The sequence below is a fragment of the Aspergillus foveolatus genome (genome assembly GCF_047715535.1).
Source record: "Aspergillus foveolatus strain CBS 279.81 unplaced genomic scaffold BDW70scaffold_106, whole genome shotgun sequence".
NCBI classification, from domain to species: Eukaryota; Fungi; Ascomycota; class Eurotiomycetes; order Eurotiales; family Aspergillaceae; genus Aspergillus; species Aspergillus foveolatus.
Window position 1 is genome coordinate 16,212 of NW_027396170.1, and position 14,856 is coordinate 31,067.

At 51.3% G+C, this 14,856-nt stretch overlaps 5 protein-coding genes across 5 annotated transcripts; 2 read left to right on the forward strand and 3 right to left on the reverse strand.

Moving 5' to 3' along the window:
* Positions 1–180: 180 nt before the first annotated feature.
* Positions 181–1,313, reverse strand: BDW70DRAFT_144739 (sterol desaturase family protein). The gene is made up of 3 exons (XM_073738306.1): positions 1,116–1,313; positions 400–1,071; positions 181–353 (listed from the first exon to the last, which is right to left on the reverse strand). The coding sequence occupies exons 1-3, from the start codon at positions 1,270–1,272 to the stop codon at positions 292–294; spliced, it is 891 nt and encodes a 296-aa protein (XP_073591346.1). The 5' UTR covers positions 1,273–1,313; the 3' UTR covers positions 181–291.
* On the reverse strand, positions 1,303–2,896 carry BDW70DRAFT_10577 (uncharacterized protein). The gene is made up of 2 exons (XM_073734399.1): positions 2,533–2,896; positions 1,303–2,486 (listed from the first exon to the last, which is right to left on the reverse strand). The coding sequence occupies exons 1-2, from the start codon at positions 2,708–2,710 to the stop codon at positions 1,927–1,929; spliced, it is 738 nt and encodes a 245-aa protein (XP_073591347.1). The 5' UTR covers positions 2,711–2,896; the 3' UTR covers positions 1,303–1,926.
* Positions 2,648–4,751, forward strand: BDW70DRAFT_165899 (cytochrome P450; the record flags this gene model as incomplete). Its single annotated transcript, XM_073741858.1, has 6 exons — positions 2,648–3,354; positions 3,407–3,437; positions 3,494–3,634; positions 3,686–3,815; positions 3,870–4,500; positions 4,592–4,751. Exons 1-6 carry the CDS (start codon positions 3,041–3,043, stop codon positions 4,749–4,751), a joined length of 1,407 nt encoding a protein of 468 aa, XP_073591348.1. The 5' UTR covers positions 2,648–3,040.
* Positions 4,752–5,550: 799 nt separating this feature from the next.
* BDW70DRAFT_154104 (Six-hairpin glycosidase-like protein) lies at positions 5,551–10,052 on the reverse strand (the record flags this gene model as incomplete). The annotated part of the gene is made up of 12 exons (XM_073739769.1): positions 5,551–5,598; positions 5,690–5,959; positions 6,022–6,143; positions 6,198–6,684; positions 6,730–7,217; positions 7,248–7,516; positions 7,619–7,851; positions 8,020–8,580; positions 8,638–9,275; positions 9,322–9,418; positions 9,466–9,752; positions 9,812–10,052. 12 exons carry the CDS (start codon positions 10,050–10,052, stop codon positions 5,551–5,553), a joined length of 3,741 nt encoding a protein of 1,246 aa, XP_073591349.1.
* A 1,999-nt stretch (positions 10,053–12,051) lies between these two features.
* On the forward strand, positions 12,052–14,720 carry BDW70DRAFT_144758 (putative MFS peptide transporter). The gene is made up of 4 exons (XM_073738308.1): positions 12,052–12,866; positions 12,921–13,040; positions 13,102–13,714; positions 13,765–14,720. Exons 1-4 carry the CDS (start codon positions 12,548–12,550, stop codon positions 14,597–14,599), a joined length of 1,887 nt encoding a protein of 628 aa, XP_073591350.1. The 5' UTR covers positions 12,052–12,547; the 3' UTR covers positions 14,600–14,720.
* The last annotated feature ends 136 nt before the right edge of the window (positions 14,721–14,856 follow it).

Consider the following 14,856-nt stretch of genomic DNA (forward strand, 5'->3'; position numbering starts at 1 on the left):
ACCGGTACCTTGGTTGGCACCCAGTTTTGCTCGTGGATCAGGTACCGGTACAGCCACTTCACACACTTCCGTTCCAAGGCACCTTGTCTTCTTTCTCGTTTTTGTAACTGCTACATATACTGTGTCGTCACACTTGCCGCCAGCCATCCGCTTAGAGGTCCTAAAAGTACGTCATCCCGATTTTGCTCATCACGTATCTTGCTTGATTACCCATATTAACATTACTATATACGTGCTATCAGGAACATACACCAGGCAGACCCAAGACTTTTTACCAAACCAATATTCTCGTCAATGCCGCTTATTATGTCCCATTGCCTTTCCTCTCGGTCCAGCGACAGTACCCATCAAGACTGCATGAGTTAGCGCAATTCAAACAGAGAATGGGCCAATACTCACTGTCCCAATGCGTAAAAGAACTGGAATAGTTCCCCCAAAAGTATCGGTGGTGGTCATCGTGCCAATCCGCGCCGCCCCAAAAAGGGATAATCCGTCGCAAGCTCCAAGGGAAGTCATAGCCTGAATGCGCGTCGATGGCCTGCAGTTGACGCAGCGCCATCCATCCCAAAACGGTTATCAGATGTACATCTCCAGTGATGGATCCAAGAATAAGCGGCGGGCAGATGGTACCCAATCCTAGCAGGAATGTCTCTGCTGGACTGGCGTACTCAGCCGTCAGCCCGAATGGTGCGGCGTATTGGTGGTGAATGCGGTGGATGGAACGGTACAGCGGGCCCCAATGCATGGCCCGATGCAGCCAATAGTGGTATGTGTCTTCGACGATGAAAAAGAGGGCCACCTGCGCAGCGAAGAGAGACAATTTTGGGAAGGGAAGTGTATATTGGACATGGCAGACTTCCATCATCGGATGGAAGAGGACGATCAACGGCAGCTCGACGATAAAGTGGATGGCGAGGATGTACTTGACACATGTCCATTGGTCGCTGAATGACGGGGTCTTGTGGTCTTGGATTTTGAAACGACGAAAGACACTGGGAAGAGCGTCGGCGACGATCCAGGGAATGCAGCGGCCGAAGTAGATGAGTTCGTGGGCGAGGAAGGTCATTACCCCTGTCGCTTATAAGCCAACGCCTCTACTAAATGTACCGACTTACCAGTCGCAAGGACATCGTTGTTCCAGAAGGTATAGTGCGCCCACCACAACTGCTCCGGCCATGAAAGGCTGGAGTCTTGTTTGGCAACCTGAACGAGCTCAGGGTATGACATCGAGCCAGAAGGAACGGTTACATTCGCCATGTTGATGCGGACCATGAGGCTCTTTGAGGTACATCGCGTTCCTGGCCCGGAATTTTCGTCCCGGATATATGTACTTGCTGCGGTGTCTGGCCCGGCCGAATCCCGAGTGGTCTGATCCAAACACACCACCCCGGATTCAGGCCGGATCCTTACCTCGCCACACTACGCCCCTGCACTAATAGAGCAATGTAGATATAGGAACAGTCCACGTACGATGTTTGATCCACAGTCTACACCACGCGATAGGATTTGCGGCTGCCTAGGGTCTGTTGTGGTGTTTGATCTGGACACGTAGGATCGTCCGTAGCTACACAGTCCGTTGTTTTATGGCACTGCCATAGCTTCACTGCAAGCCTAGTATTACCTCACCGTCTTGTTCCTAGGTGATTCAGTGAATGTGAATAAATGTGCACAAATCATACTGGCCATTATGTTACGGATATGCTCGATATCTGTCACTAACCCCTAGGATACGGATCTCTGCGGATTGAACGATACCCATTCCGGCCTAAGCCTAATAAGACTGTTCAATCACTCTTTTGACCATGGCGCCTTTCCCTTGAGGGTGAAGACTGAGCTTTAGCAGCCCATGCAAGATGTTTCAAAAGAGTTTAAGAAAACCAGTTCGGCGGTCAGAATAAAGCCGCGAATTGGCCCATGGGTCGACCCTTATGATTTCTCCCACGAGCGAACCACATACTCCTGCCCACCAACCACTAGTCTCTCAAGAGAGCCATCCGACGCTGGAAGCTGTATTTCCGAGTGGGTGGGCAATTCATCTGCCTCCGGACCGAGCGAGTACCTCACAACGAACCCTTGCCCTTCAACAAACTCCTCCCTTTTTGCACTGACTTCTGCACCACTCTTGATCACGGTCTTAGTTTCTCCAATGGGTCGCGCAAGAACCTGTGTCTGTCGAAGTGCAATATATGATCCCCAAATCGCGCCGATGAAGGTTCGAGTAACCTCTTTCTCCTCGCCTTCCTTCAATTGCGTCCCTCCCGTCGTGCTCTCAAGCACAAAAGACACGTTCTCATGTCCTTCCATTCGCACGAACGGTAGCTCCCTCCATACCTCCTCATACTCCTTCACCGGTGCGCCGGGTAGATCGGGTCGCGGCATGACCCCGACCTCCAGGTCGTCACCGTTCGGGAGCGCTGAAAATGTCCCACAGTCGGCAACACCAAAGGCACTTCGTGAATCAAGTTCGTGCGTGAAGAGAACCTCATCTGTATGCCCTAAGTTCAGATATCTCATCAATGGGAGGTTTCGTACTTGAATTTGCATTCTGGAGTCTTTCCCCCGCAATTGCCCAGTCGATTGTTGCGGTTCTGCGGTCAACGCGAAGGTCGACGTACCAGTTTCCCACGGAGAGGACAAGGGTGTCCGTGTTTTCAAACGGGGGCTCTGGTGGCCATCGCAGGGAGAGTCTGGTTGAGAGGCGTTTTGTCATATTCGACTGTGGTTGGGGTCGTGAGAGAGGTTTGAGTTTGTGAGCACATGATTCAGTCAGTCATCGACATTTTATCTCCATCTCAACCCAACCTCCACATCTTCCGAGTCTCTTATCAGTTTCCCCGCACAATGGAACACCAGACTGCAAAAAAAAGCTTCAAAGTCATTGGGCCATGCTCTTACTCCAATTCTTGTCTCTTGTACCTTCCCTTCTGGGACAGTACAGGGTTCGGAGACTGAATTGCTTATCGCGCTGGTCGTGCCAATCACGCTATATAACTCAACACTGATTCACCATGAGAGACTACAATATGCAGCAACAATCAGAATGTTGACTTTCTATCTAGCAGCTAGCTTTATTGTGGCCGTCTTGTTCATCCGGCGACTTTGCTCACCTATCGCAAAGCTCCCAGGACCATGGTATACCACGTTCACAAGCTGGGTACTCAAATACCATGAAATCACTTCAAATAGACGGCTTTACATCCACGATCTGCACAAAAAATATGGCACTACGGTTCGACTAGCACCAAATGAAGTTTCGTTCGCGAGTTTGGAGGCGATCAAAGAGATTTATGCGTCCGGTGGGAGCGGCTACGACAAGACGGAGTTGTATGACTTGTTCCGTCAGTTCGGGATCAAGTATGACGAAGCGAAAAGCTAATATGTAATCGAGAGTGGCTGACCCGACTAGGACGATGTTTTCGACTCTTGACAAGCACAGTGTGAGTTCTGCCTGTCGGGCGTATTCCAACTTGATTTGCTAACCACCAAAATCCAGCACAGCCAGCGCAAACGCGAATTGGCGGATCGTTACGCCATGACCAATATTCTGCGCGAGGAGCATGTCTCCGCCATCACGGACCGCGCGAGGGCGTTCGTATCCAAATGTGCTGCGTTGGCGGAGAGCGTGGATGTCTACGTATGTTTCCCTTCGCAGAACTGACGCGCCGTTTGCTGATTGCTCCTGCAGGTATGGCTCCATTGCTACGCACTCGACGGCGTCACGAACTTCATGTTCAGTCCAGGGGGTCTTCGCTCGCTCGACTCAGAGAACGACTTCAAAATCATGGAGGAGCTCACTTATCATCAGAGTTTGCAGAGTTCGCTGTCCTTACTAGGTAGTCTGTGTCGCAGCTGTTGACTAACAAACGTAGAGAACCTCTTGCATTACTACCTCCCCACTATGTCCGCATATTTCCCACCCTGCCTGATCCCGCGCCGCTCACCCAAGACAAATGAGTACGTGCTGGAAATGTGCTCTCAGCAGCGACCCAGCCAGCACACCCTTGTCGATAAACTAACTCGCAAAGACTCCCCACTCAATCGTACACAAGTCGCGGCAGAATGCAAAGATCATATGGCGGCTGGTATCGACACAACGGGAGACGGGCTATGCTTTCTGATGTGGGAGTTGTCCCAGCCGCATAACATCCGTTTTCAGGAGCGACTATGCGAGGAATTGAGAACTGCCAGCCCAGACATCCCGTTGGATAAGCTACCGTACTTGGATGCGGTCGTTAAAGAGGGTTTGCGGTGTGCGCCGCCTATCCCCATGTCGTTTCCGCGGTACGTACCGACCGGAGGACGGTCAATCGACGGGCACTCTGTCCCGGAGAAGACGATCGTCAGTTGCCAGCCGTACACGGTGCACAGACTGGACGAGAATGTCTTCCCGGAGCCCGACATGTTCAATCCGGATAGATGGATGGTCGAGAACGGAGCGCTTGAGCGTAACCGGTTGTTTTTTGCCTTTTCGACCGGTGGCAGGGGTTGTACGGGGCGGAAGTAAGTCCTCCCTTCTTCCCCTTGAATCATGCATCTCGCATTATGTATTGTGATCTGGGTTGCGTTACTGATGATCGGGCAAATCGTGCAGTCTGGCGCTGGTGGAGATGAAGATCCTCCTGCGCGAGGTGTACTCGCGCTTTCGGACGACGGTGGCGAAGGATATGCATGGGTGCATGGATATTGATGACCAAATCATCTCTTCGAGGCCATTGGGGCAGACTTGCAAGTTGAGGTTCAGTGAGACATGACATCGAGATCTGCTGCTCTGCTTTGGAAGGTATAGCTTCCCAGTCATCCCATTTCCTATCACCCAGTGAACAACCAATCTGGAATGATACTGATTAACGACCGCAAAACTCTACTTCTGCCGCTAGTTTAATGAAACGCTTGTTTAATGGACTCATGGTTTTATTCTAGTCAATGGTGCTCAAATCTCAGGCAATTATTGCAATGAGTGATGGAAACAGAAGCTGGTTTCTAATTGTGATATTAGACAAAACCGACACACATTTTGTGCAACGCCCATATGGGAGCGCTTCTGTGCCTGTGCTTTGGGTGTCGATGCTTCAACATAGACTCTGATATGCATCGCAGTCTCTCCTACGGTGTTCGTTGACTGATATTGCAGCACACTTTATCAGAGGCACAGCTGAGCCATATATGTGATTCCCCTGTCATTCGTGACGGGTGGAAATAGGCTTTAACCTCAGCCTGCGTCCGCCACGTCTACGCCTGAGCCCACTTCTGCTGCTCCAACCCATCGCATCCTCCAAAACTGCATGCCGGCCGGCTGGGGTGACGCTGAGTGGACTATTACTCCAGGACAAAGAATAGAGGCGAGTCAGGGTAATAGGCTTCAGTCTTCCAAGTATTCCCTTTCTGCTTATGCTTCTTGTCCCCTTATAATACGTGTCCCCATTTTCATATAATCTACAGCGGCTGCTGCGCTGAGATTGGTGCGATGGATTTGATACACTTTTGAACTAACCCGGTGCGCCATAACCAATTGTTTCATGGTAGACCTCGATAGCGTTATCGTTTCTATATCTAATGCCAATAATCATGTCTGCGTGAGTATGTATAAGTCTTCAAGTTCTGGAGTGGTTGTCTAGAGCTTCTAGTACTTCTGCACATAGTCGAAGTCGTAGTTTTGCCGGGCATAGCCCCGTAGAGCGCTAGCACTGACAGCCTCCCACTGCAATCCCTCCGCAGCAATAAGATACCCGTCTACGCAAGCCTCATACTCGACCTTTGGAAGCTGGGCATAGAAGCCATCATATCGCGAGTCCAAAGCGTCAGAAAGGCTTTGAACCGACCCGTCAGGGTGAAGTTCGGCCCAGGGCTTGATGCATGTGCTTCCGGCGCAGGACTTCAGGACGAGAAGGAGGGCGTCTAGCCTGTTCTTGAAGGCTCGGGAGGCGGTAGTATAGATGTTGTGCATCTGGTAGGGGTCCGTCTGTTTTAACCGTCAGCTATTTGCTTTTTCCGCAGCTTGACGAGAATGGGAAGACGATGTACATTTAGATCAAAGAGCTCGTGGTCACCAGTGCACCAGACAGCATAGAAGAGATTGTACTTCTCGCTCAGGAGGCGGACGGATTTATATGTGGTGTTTGGCATGCGATCTGAGTTCGTCGGGGCTGTGGCATCATCAGCTACCTGTATGCGCAATAGTGATTCGGCTAGAAACGTACATATGTTTGCGTAGTCACCTTCAAGAACTGCTTGACCCCAATACTCCACTATGACGTGCTCATGGGGAACGGCGGCGCTATCCTTCAAGATACGCATCGGAGTGCCGTCAAAGTCACTGCGAGGCGGCAAACCGAGCAACTCAAAGATGGTGGGAGCAAAATCAATGTGCGTGGTAACCTGAGTTACCTTCTCTCCGGGCTTGATCCCTGGTCCGCGGATGAAAAATGGTACACGGATATCCTCCTCGTAGGATGTCGACTTTCCAGGTGGAAGCCGGTGGTGGCCGATATGGAACCCGTTGTCCGAACTGTAGATCACATAGGTGTTGTTAAGTTGACCACTGCGCTCTAGGCGATCGAGCAGTTTGTCTACCATCTCGTCGACACTTTGCAGGGCGCGGAGACGCTGGCGGTAGAAAAAGTCTTCATAGTCTACCACCGATTGGTTCTGGTGCTTCAGGTCTTTAATCCAGCTCGGACCAGTTTGCTGCATCTTATTAGCCCAAACCTAACCCTGGGTTCGTGGACATACGTTGAGTGGATTGAAAGAAGGCACACGCGGAACTCTGGCATCAGGAAAGAGGTGAGCATGACGAGGAGCAGGGATCGGAGCTTGTGGGGGAGTGTCTGAAGCATGACTGGGGTCTTGCTCAAAATGTGGTGCAATAGGGGCCACAGTCAGAAAAAAAGGTCGTTCCTTGTCTTTTAGAGCATCGTCCAAAAAGCCGAGAGCCTTTTCTTCGGTGACGTCCGTCGTGTACTGGCCCGCATAGCTCTTTGGGGCCTCATGATTACGCTGATAACTGGAGTTCCAGTAGGAGTATGTGAATGGATCCAGCAAGAACTCCGAGCCATTGAAGCCTTTGACAAACGGATTATTGTAAGTTGTCACGCTGTGCGCATTGAATAGCTTCCCGACATAGTAGGTATTGTATCCGGCATCCTGCAACCACAGGGGAAACCAGTCCTCGTTGAAACCCTGTGACACAAACTTCGGATAACCGCCTTGCTTTGTCAGTTCTGATGTCTGAATCAACATATACAACTTACCGTATGGCGGAGCGACCCATGTGACGTTCGTGTTGTGCGCCTGGCGACCGGTCCAGAGGCTGACTCGCGACGGACAGCAAAGCGCTGTCGTTACAAAGTGGTTTGTGAAATCAAGTCCCTTATCCCGGATGCGACCTGCGACATGCGGCATATATTCCACAGAGTTCATTGTCAGGTCTTGATCATCAGTAAAGACGAAAAGAAAGTTGGGCCTAGGCCTAGGGCTGGCCTCGGAGAGGGCCGATATCCCTGCAAGGGCAACAAAACTGCTGAGCTTCATAATACCTCAATCAAACCGTACCGCTAGCAATCGAAGTACCCCGGAGCGAGAGTTCGGCTTTATGCACAGTCGACAGTCCGGATAACGTCACCGTATTCGCTGCGCTTGGCTAGGGAGATCGGCAGTTGCGAATTGATCGGGCCTGATGACGCGATCTGTCAACCTCCACTCTGTTCCAACTGCAGGGACGGAGGTAACTGTGAGCTCGGCTGTTTGACCAATACTTGATAAAGCTCGGCAAAGGTCGTTGCCGTAACTGTGCCTGAAAAGGACGGATGAGCCTTGCCCTGAATCATGGCGCCTGAAATGGAGGCCTGCCAAGGTCTTATTGTCCAGCCAAGGAGGTTACCAGTACACCAGCAAGTGAACAACATGGGAGTATTATTGCTATTCAATACTGTCAATGGAGAATTTGATACTTAGTGGATACTCAGATACGTACGAACGAGGATAGACTCATCGCCAGCTCTCCCTTCTATAAATTGACTTTACCCCGCAAACAGCCGGAATAGTCAATAGCCGATTCGAATCTCCCTCCCACACGACATATCCCTCTCTTACCCGAATATACTTGTACTCAACTGTCTGTCCTGCCGGCAGCCAGACTGTCGCCCACCATATGGGCTGTGAGGATGAGTAGCGGTCAGTGCTGAAAGTTATCCCCCTTTCAGACACCCAGTATCCAAGCTCCCCACTTGAACCAACCAATCGTATTTCCTCTCCCCAGACTGTTGAGGTAGTGAGCTCAAACGTTACGGAAACTAGGGCCGGCACCTGGCATGGTGCGGATGTTGTGGTTGGTAACCCATTCATAGGTGGCCAAGTGGTGATCGTGGCGAGACTGTATGTACCTGACGCACTGGTAGGTTCACAAGAGGAAGGGATGCTGGGTTGCCCAGGATTTCCCCATGGTGATGGGGCGATTGCATTTCGACGACGGTGCGCAGTCAATAGGGAAGCGTAAGACCAAGCGAGGTCGTTTGCGGAAAGATGAGAGCCGTCGTATCTGGAGAATTGCTCGGCGAGCGATCCATTATGAGAAGCGTATGTTTGCTACATTGATCAGCATTGTATTCCATGATCCAAAACTTCAGCTGTTAGAAGACCTACCACAATTCGCATGAAACCGTCGGCGTACGTCCGAACGGCATCGATCAGTTGGTGATATATTTCGGTTGACGACGAATAAGTCCCTGGTACGGCAGTCGGGTGCAATATCTGAAAGAATGGAAGAGATACTGCTGTGATTGTTATAGATCCAAGATGATTCCATTGGTATATCGCACTGTAGAGCTGTTCGGCTGCAGCTATCGTGCAAAGAAACCAAGGATTTCCTCCAAAATACTGGTCCTCAGGATAGCGACCAATGGCAATAGCCTGATCCTGGCTACGGTCTGCGTTGATATCATATAGATCGCGAAACGCGTCAACCACTCTGTAATGATTAGCCAAAGCCCGGGCAGAGCATGGCTGGAAAGTGGCATCGTCACATTCCGAGCGAGGACTGAATGTGTGAATGACCCCCAACAAGGTGCTAGCGTCCTTTCCGGTTCTTCCGGTATCCAAGTTGCTGCGAATAAACCTTCCTGTCCAAAACGATTGCAACAAACACAAGACTTGTGGTGCCTGAGACTCGCAGTCCGCACATGAAGACCCTATACTCCGAGCAAACAAACTTGCCTCTGTCAGGGCACGATAAGTGACTGCTAGGGTAAAGAAGGAGCGTCCGTAAAGATCTTCCCACAAGTCTACCCAGGTAAGAATATTACTTAAATCGGTCAGACCGAAACTCACCGAATCCAGACTGATTCCAGTACTCAGTCAAGTAAGAGATATCATTGTGCACCACGGGCCACACGGTATTTGCAGCCAGCTGGTGATATCCCTGGCTCTGCCAGGCGTCAGTCACATTGGCACCCTGAAGAGCACCGTCCGTACCAATAGCCACCATCCGAACTCAATCATTGTAGTTGCTCGCAAAGCCGGTCCGTCCCGTTGGGGTCGACCCCATGAGCCTGCAAATGCCGTCTCCTCGGCCGTGAATTTGGCCTCGCCCAGGCCTTGTCCATCTGCCAGTCCTCCGCTCGGATTCTCCAACCCTTGTATGCGAGCCTGAGATGATATCCAGTCTTGGACAATAGGTAAAAGATCAGAGTCACCCGCCCTGAACATCTCCACCAGCGTTTTGAATACCAGACTCGAATCTCGCGTCCATGTGTAGAAATCTTCGTGGATCAGCAATCAGAAACTGGTCTATATGCTCATGAATCCTGGGTCGACTTACAGTCAGGGTTCGACCGACTTGGGCTTGCAACCAACACACCCGCAGCGGCCCCCTCGGCCCATCTGCCCTTGTCGCCGATCAAGTCAAGAAGAGCGGTGCGAGCAATGTTGGCCTCACTGGAGAGCCAACTATCAAGGTCGCCAGCTGCCAAGGTTTGTTGAAGAGGGCGGGGTCCGTGTGTTACCCAGAAAGTCACGACTCCAAGGATAAAGAACTGGATATAGAGCGAGAAGAAAGCCATCCTCGCTTCAGTGAAATGATATATAGACTCGTATAGATTTCGCTTGTTATAGCAACTATGGGTTCGATCAAAGACGAGATGGAGGATGCTCAGTGATTGCTGGTGTTGGGGAAGGAGGGGTCCGGGAGTGCCAGGTGATTCAACCTCAAGTGATACGTTCTGCCTCACTTCTCCAGCCTAAGCTAACTGCATAGAAACGTGATAGCGATCTGCACCGGTAAACCTTTCGCTTCATACCGTCCACCTCCATACATATATGATGAGAAAACGTCGTTTGGTCAAGCAAATATGTATGACCTACGTCAATTCGCTGGAAAACATGTTGCGGAGACCATAATCGGGACCTTACTTATCCTTCACACTGCGGCCATACATTGAGCAATTCTAGTTGCTTGCTCGTTCCAAGATTATATACAGAGCTGGACAGCGGGTGCGAAGCATGGCCAGTGGACGCGTCCCCACCAGCCCGATGCAGAAGGCTGGAGATAAAGAACATAGGGGTTCTGAAAGCTTCTCCTGGCTGTCGACGCTATGGTTTATAACAACGGAAATGCTGAAGGATGTGCCACAGAGTCCAGCAAAGACAGCCTCCCTGGACGACATCGAGCATCCTCGGAGTCGCACGACGACGGCCTTCCATGGATACTCTTATGGCAGCGGCGTATATCTAGAAAGGACGGGCAACGCTATGGATCAGCCGAGGTCAGGTCAACCGCGAGCAGGACAAGATCGAGACCAGAGCAATGTGAGCCTCCATTCTTTAGAGTGATCGGTGAACGGAAGAATGTACAAGGCGCAAAAGTGCTGCGATATTCGTCTTCGATCGGCGGGATAAGCTCATGATCGTCTGTCAGCTCCGACGGGGTCGTGAGAAGGTAGGTTATCTCGATCCACCCTGCTTCATATAGAGAGATCAGCACAAGATTCGTGAAGTATTTCGAACAAAATCGTCCAGGAGACGAGATTTTTGGAAGCAGCGTCAAGGCACCACAGTGTCCTGGAATCAGCAGTTGCAGTCAGCCTGCGAACTCATGAGGCATTCTCTGAGGGTAGGACAACATCAGAACAGATGCATATCAGCCCAGCCAAGTCAGTCTGGAAGGGTGAGTGGGAGCTACACACTTGATCCTCAGAGTAAACTGAGGAGACTGCCTCGTGGCTCGCAAGCAGGGACCTCGGGAGGTCGACCCACGACCAGATAGAGACAGGCAGGGATCAGCGAGCCTCTGGCCTCTACCGTCAGGCCTTCGGCCACCCCAGACTCCACCAGATGGAACTCTACAATCATACCTCGAGGCTCGTGCTGGCCCATAATCTGGCCAAGAGTCTTATCTACATCCTGGGGTCCAAATTGTGTTGCTTGTCGGGCCCGCGTTCATACTCACGTCCACGTTTTGCTCGATGTGGATAGCCAGAACCGTTGGCCAGCCAGTCGGGACTGACCAGATAGCTCGCTTCAAAGAATATGTTGTACAACACTCATTATCAGGATGGGTTCGATCCAGGACCAGGATGAATGGTGCCATCTCGTATCTCGAGTCTCGAGTCTCGAGTCCATCCGCGAATGCTACTTGGCAATATTCGCTACCGATGAGGAGATTCCCGTGATACAATCCTTCGTCGCCAACAAAATAAACGAAATAAACGAAATAATGGCAGTTCCCATTATCAAACAGAAATACCCTGATCTTGGCAGGATTGGGCCCTGGTCCAGACGTTTGCCGCGACACGCTGCGACATGATATTACCTTATTACCAAAACCCAGGACAAAGAGCATGGTCTTAGCTCATGGGAGTTGATAACCATATGAAGCCTCCAGTCTCCAGCTTTCTCCAGCTCTCACCTGAACGATCCTGCAGTGTCGCATCCAAATCTTCCGAGGTTGATTGGTCCGCCAAGACATGATGTTACATGGCAGGCAGCGCCAAGGCTAGTGGCTTTCGAGGGAAACGGTCTTATCGAGGGAATCTCCGCCCAGGATTCAAGATTGCAAAGAAACCGAAGCCTCTCAAGCAGGTACCTACTAAGCCCGCCCAAGCCCGCCCCAGCCCATAACGACCTTCCAGAATCAACCTAGATGTCGCTTAGTGCACCATTGGCATCGTCTGGTGGTCGGTTACAGCCGGTCCTCTGGCTGGGCATTGATACGGAGCGAGATTGCGCACCAATTCGGTTGGTTGCCCCGGGATGGTGCCATCGGAACTTATGCTGTTGTTATCTTAGACTGCTTGACAGAGTCGACACTAAATCCGCTCGCCACGGCCGCCCCTACCGATTCGCTTGCGGGCACGCGATAACCAGCTCCTCTGGTTGTGATTCGTCCCGAGGCGGTTGTTTTAGAATTCTCGCTGTGGCACACTAGTACATACTCCAGCCCCGGCTCCTACCTTAAAAGCTGCATTGCGTCCCCGCCAACCTCGATCTTTCTCTCCTCTCTTCGTGGGACGTCCTCTATGCAATCTTGTCACCCAACCTCCCAGAACAGATTGTCGCCATGAACCCAGCCGATTCCGTTGAGATCGGCGACGCCGTCGCCGCTCAGCAGAATGCTCATCTCACTCAGCTGCCCTTGGGTAAAGATATCAAGTTGGAGAAGGATGCCATCGCCAGGGAGTCTAGTATCGAGGAAATCCCCGCGACCAAGGAATATCCAGCCGGCAGCGAGGAGGACCAGGCTCTGAACAAGCTCCACCCTACGCACGAGGAGATGCAAACCCTCCGCCGCGTCGCTGGGCCGATGAACTGGATCACCTTCTCTGTGGCTTTCGTCGAGCTGTGCGAGCGTTTCTCCTACTATGGAACCACCGCTGTTTGTACGCGAAGCCGACCGGAAAGACTGCCCTTTGCTATTTGCTGACATTGTGCAGTCGTCAACTTCATCCAACAGCCTCTGCCCCCGGGCTCTACCACCGGTGCCATCTCTGGCGGCTCCGAGGTTCCTGGCGCCTTGGATATGGGCCAGCAGGCTTCGACCGGTTTGACTTTGTGTAAGTCCCGCGCGTCCACGTGGACAACACGTGGTTTTTTATCCCTTGACTAATGTGTCAGTCAATTCTTTCTGGTCCTACATTATGCCGCTCGCCGGTGCCTTCTTGGCAGATCAGTACTGGGGTCGTTTCCGAACGATCATGTTCTCGATCGGTTGTGCTCTAGTTGGTCACGTTATCCTCATCATCTCCGCCATTCCCCCTGTGATCGCGAACCCCAATGGCGCTATTGGCTGTTTTGCGATCGGTCTGATCATCATGGGTATGGGTACCGGTGGTTTCAAGTCCAACATCTCGGCCTTGATTGCGGAACAATACCCCGATGAGCGGCCCTACATTAAGACCCTATCCTCAGGGGAGCGCATCATCATTGACCCCGCTGCTACTGTTGCTCGTGTCTATCTTTACTTCTACCTGTGTATCAACGTCGGCTCGCTTACTGGACAGATCAGCATGGTCTATGCCGAGCGATACGTTGGGTTCTGGCTGTCATTCTTGCTGCCCACGATCATGTTCTGCTTCTCTCCTCTTGTGCTGTTCCTCTGCCGCAACAAATACAACCTGGTTCCCCCGACTGGCTCTGTGTATACCCAGGCATATCGTCTGATCAGGGAAGCTATCAGGCACCATTGGTCCGTTACCACGGTCAAAGTGGCTGGTATTCCATTCAAGAGGTATTTCTCCACCTGGACTCATTTCCATACGAAGGTCTGACAACGAGTAGAATCAAGAAAAACGAAACCCACTTCTGGAACACCGTCAAGCCCAGTACCATGGGAGCAAACCGTCCTACCTGGATGACGTTCGATGACGAGTGGGTTGATGAAGTGGCCCGCGGTCTCAAAGCGTGCCGGGTGTTCCTCTGGTATCCCCTTTACTGGCTCGCCTACAACCAAATGCTTAACAATCTTACCTCCCAGGCCGCCACAATGCGACTTGGCGGCGTCCCCAACGACATCATCAACAACTTCAACCCGCTCGCCCTGATAATTTTCATCCCCATCTTCGACCGCTTGCTATATCCTTTCCTCCGCCGTATTGGAATCAAATTCACACCGCTCAAGCGTATTACAGCAGGTTTCTTCGTGGCCGGTTCCGGTATGATCGTGGCTACCGTCACCCAGCACTATATCTACAAGAAAGGCCCTTGCGGTAAAGAAGCCAACAGTTGTCTGGAGCAAGGCCTGCACGCACCCATATCTGTTTGGGTGCAGGCTCTCACCTACATTCTCGGTGGTATCTCCGAGATTCTGGCGTCGGTTACGTCCCTTGAGTACGCCTTCACCAAGGCGCCCAAGAATATGCGCAGTTTGGTCCAGGCCGTCTCACTTTTCATGAACGCTTTCTCTTCCGCCATCGGTCAGGCCTTTGTTGGTCTTTCGGAAGACCCGCTCCTTGTTTGGAACTATGCTGTCGTTGCCATCTTGGCCTTCGTTGGCGGCATTGGCTTCTGGGCAACCAACTACAAGCTGGATAAACAGGAAGATGAGCTCAACACTCTTGCTCAGTCGAAGTATCAGGGCTCTGGATTGAAGCAGGATGAGGAGGCGAAAGCCTAAATATATCTTAATTGTCGTGATGTTCATGTCATGTTGCTATGAATATGATACATGAGACCTGATGCGATTTATGTACTAATATTTCACTACCCAGTAGTTAGTCAAAGGCTTTCTGTCATCATCCTGACACTGGCGTAGTCATTGGCGTAGTTGTATTGAACTATTAAGCACATAGTGCTTCCTTAAAATCTTGTCCTGTGTTGATATATATACTCTTCGGTATGTTTATATCCACTAAAAATTTGGTCACGTGGCAG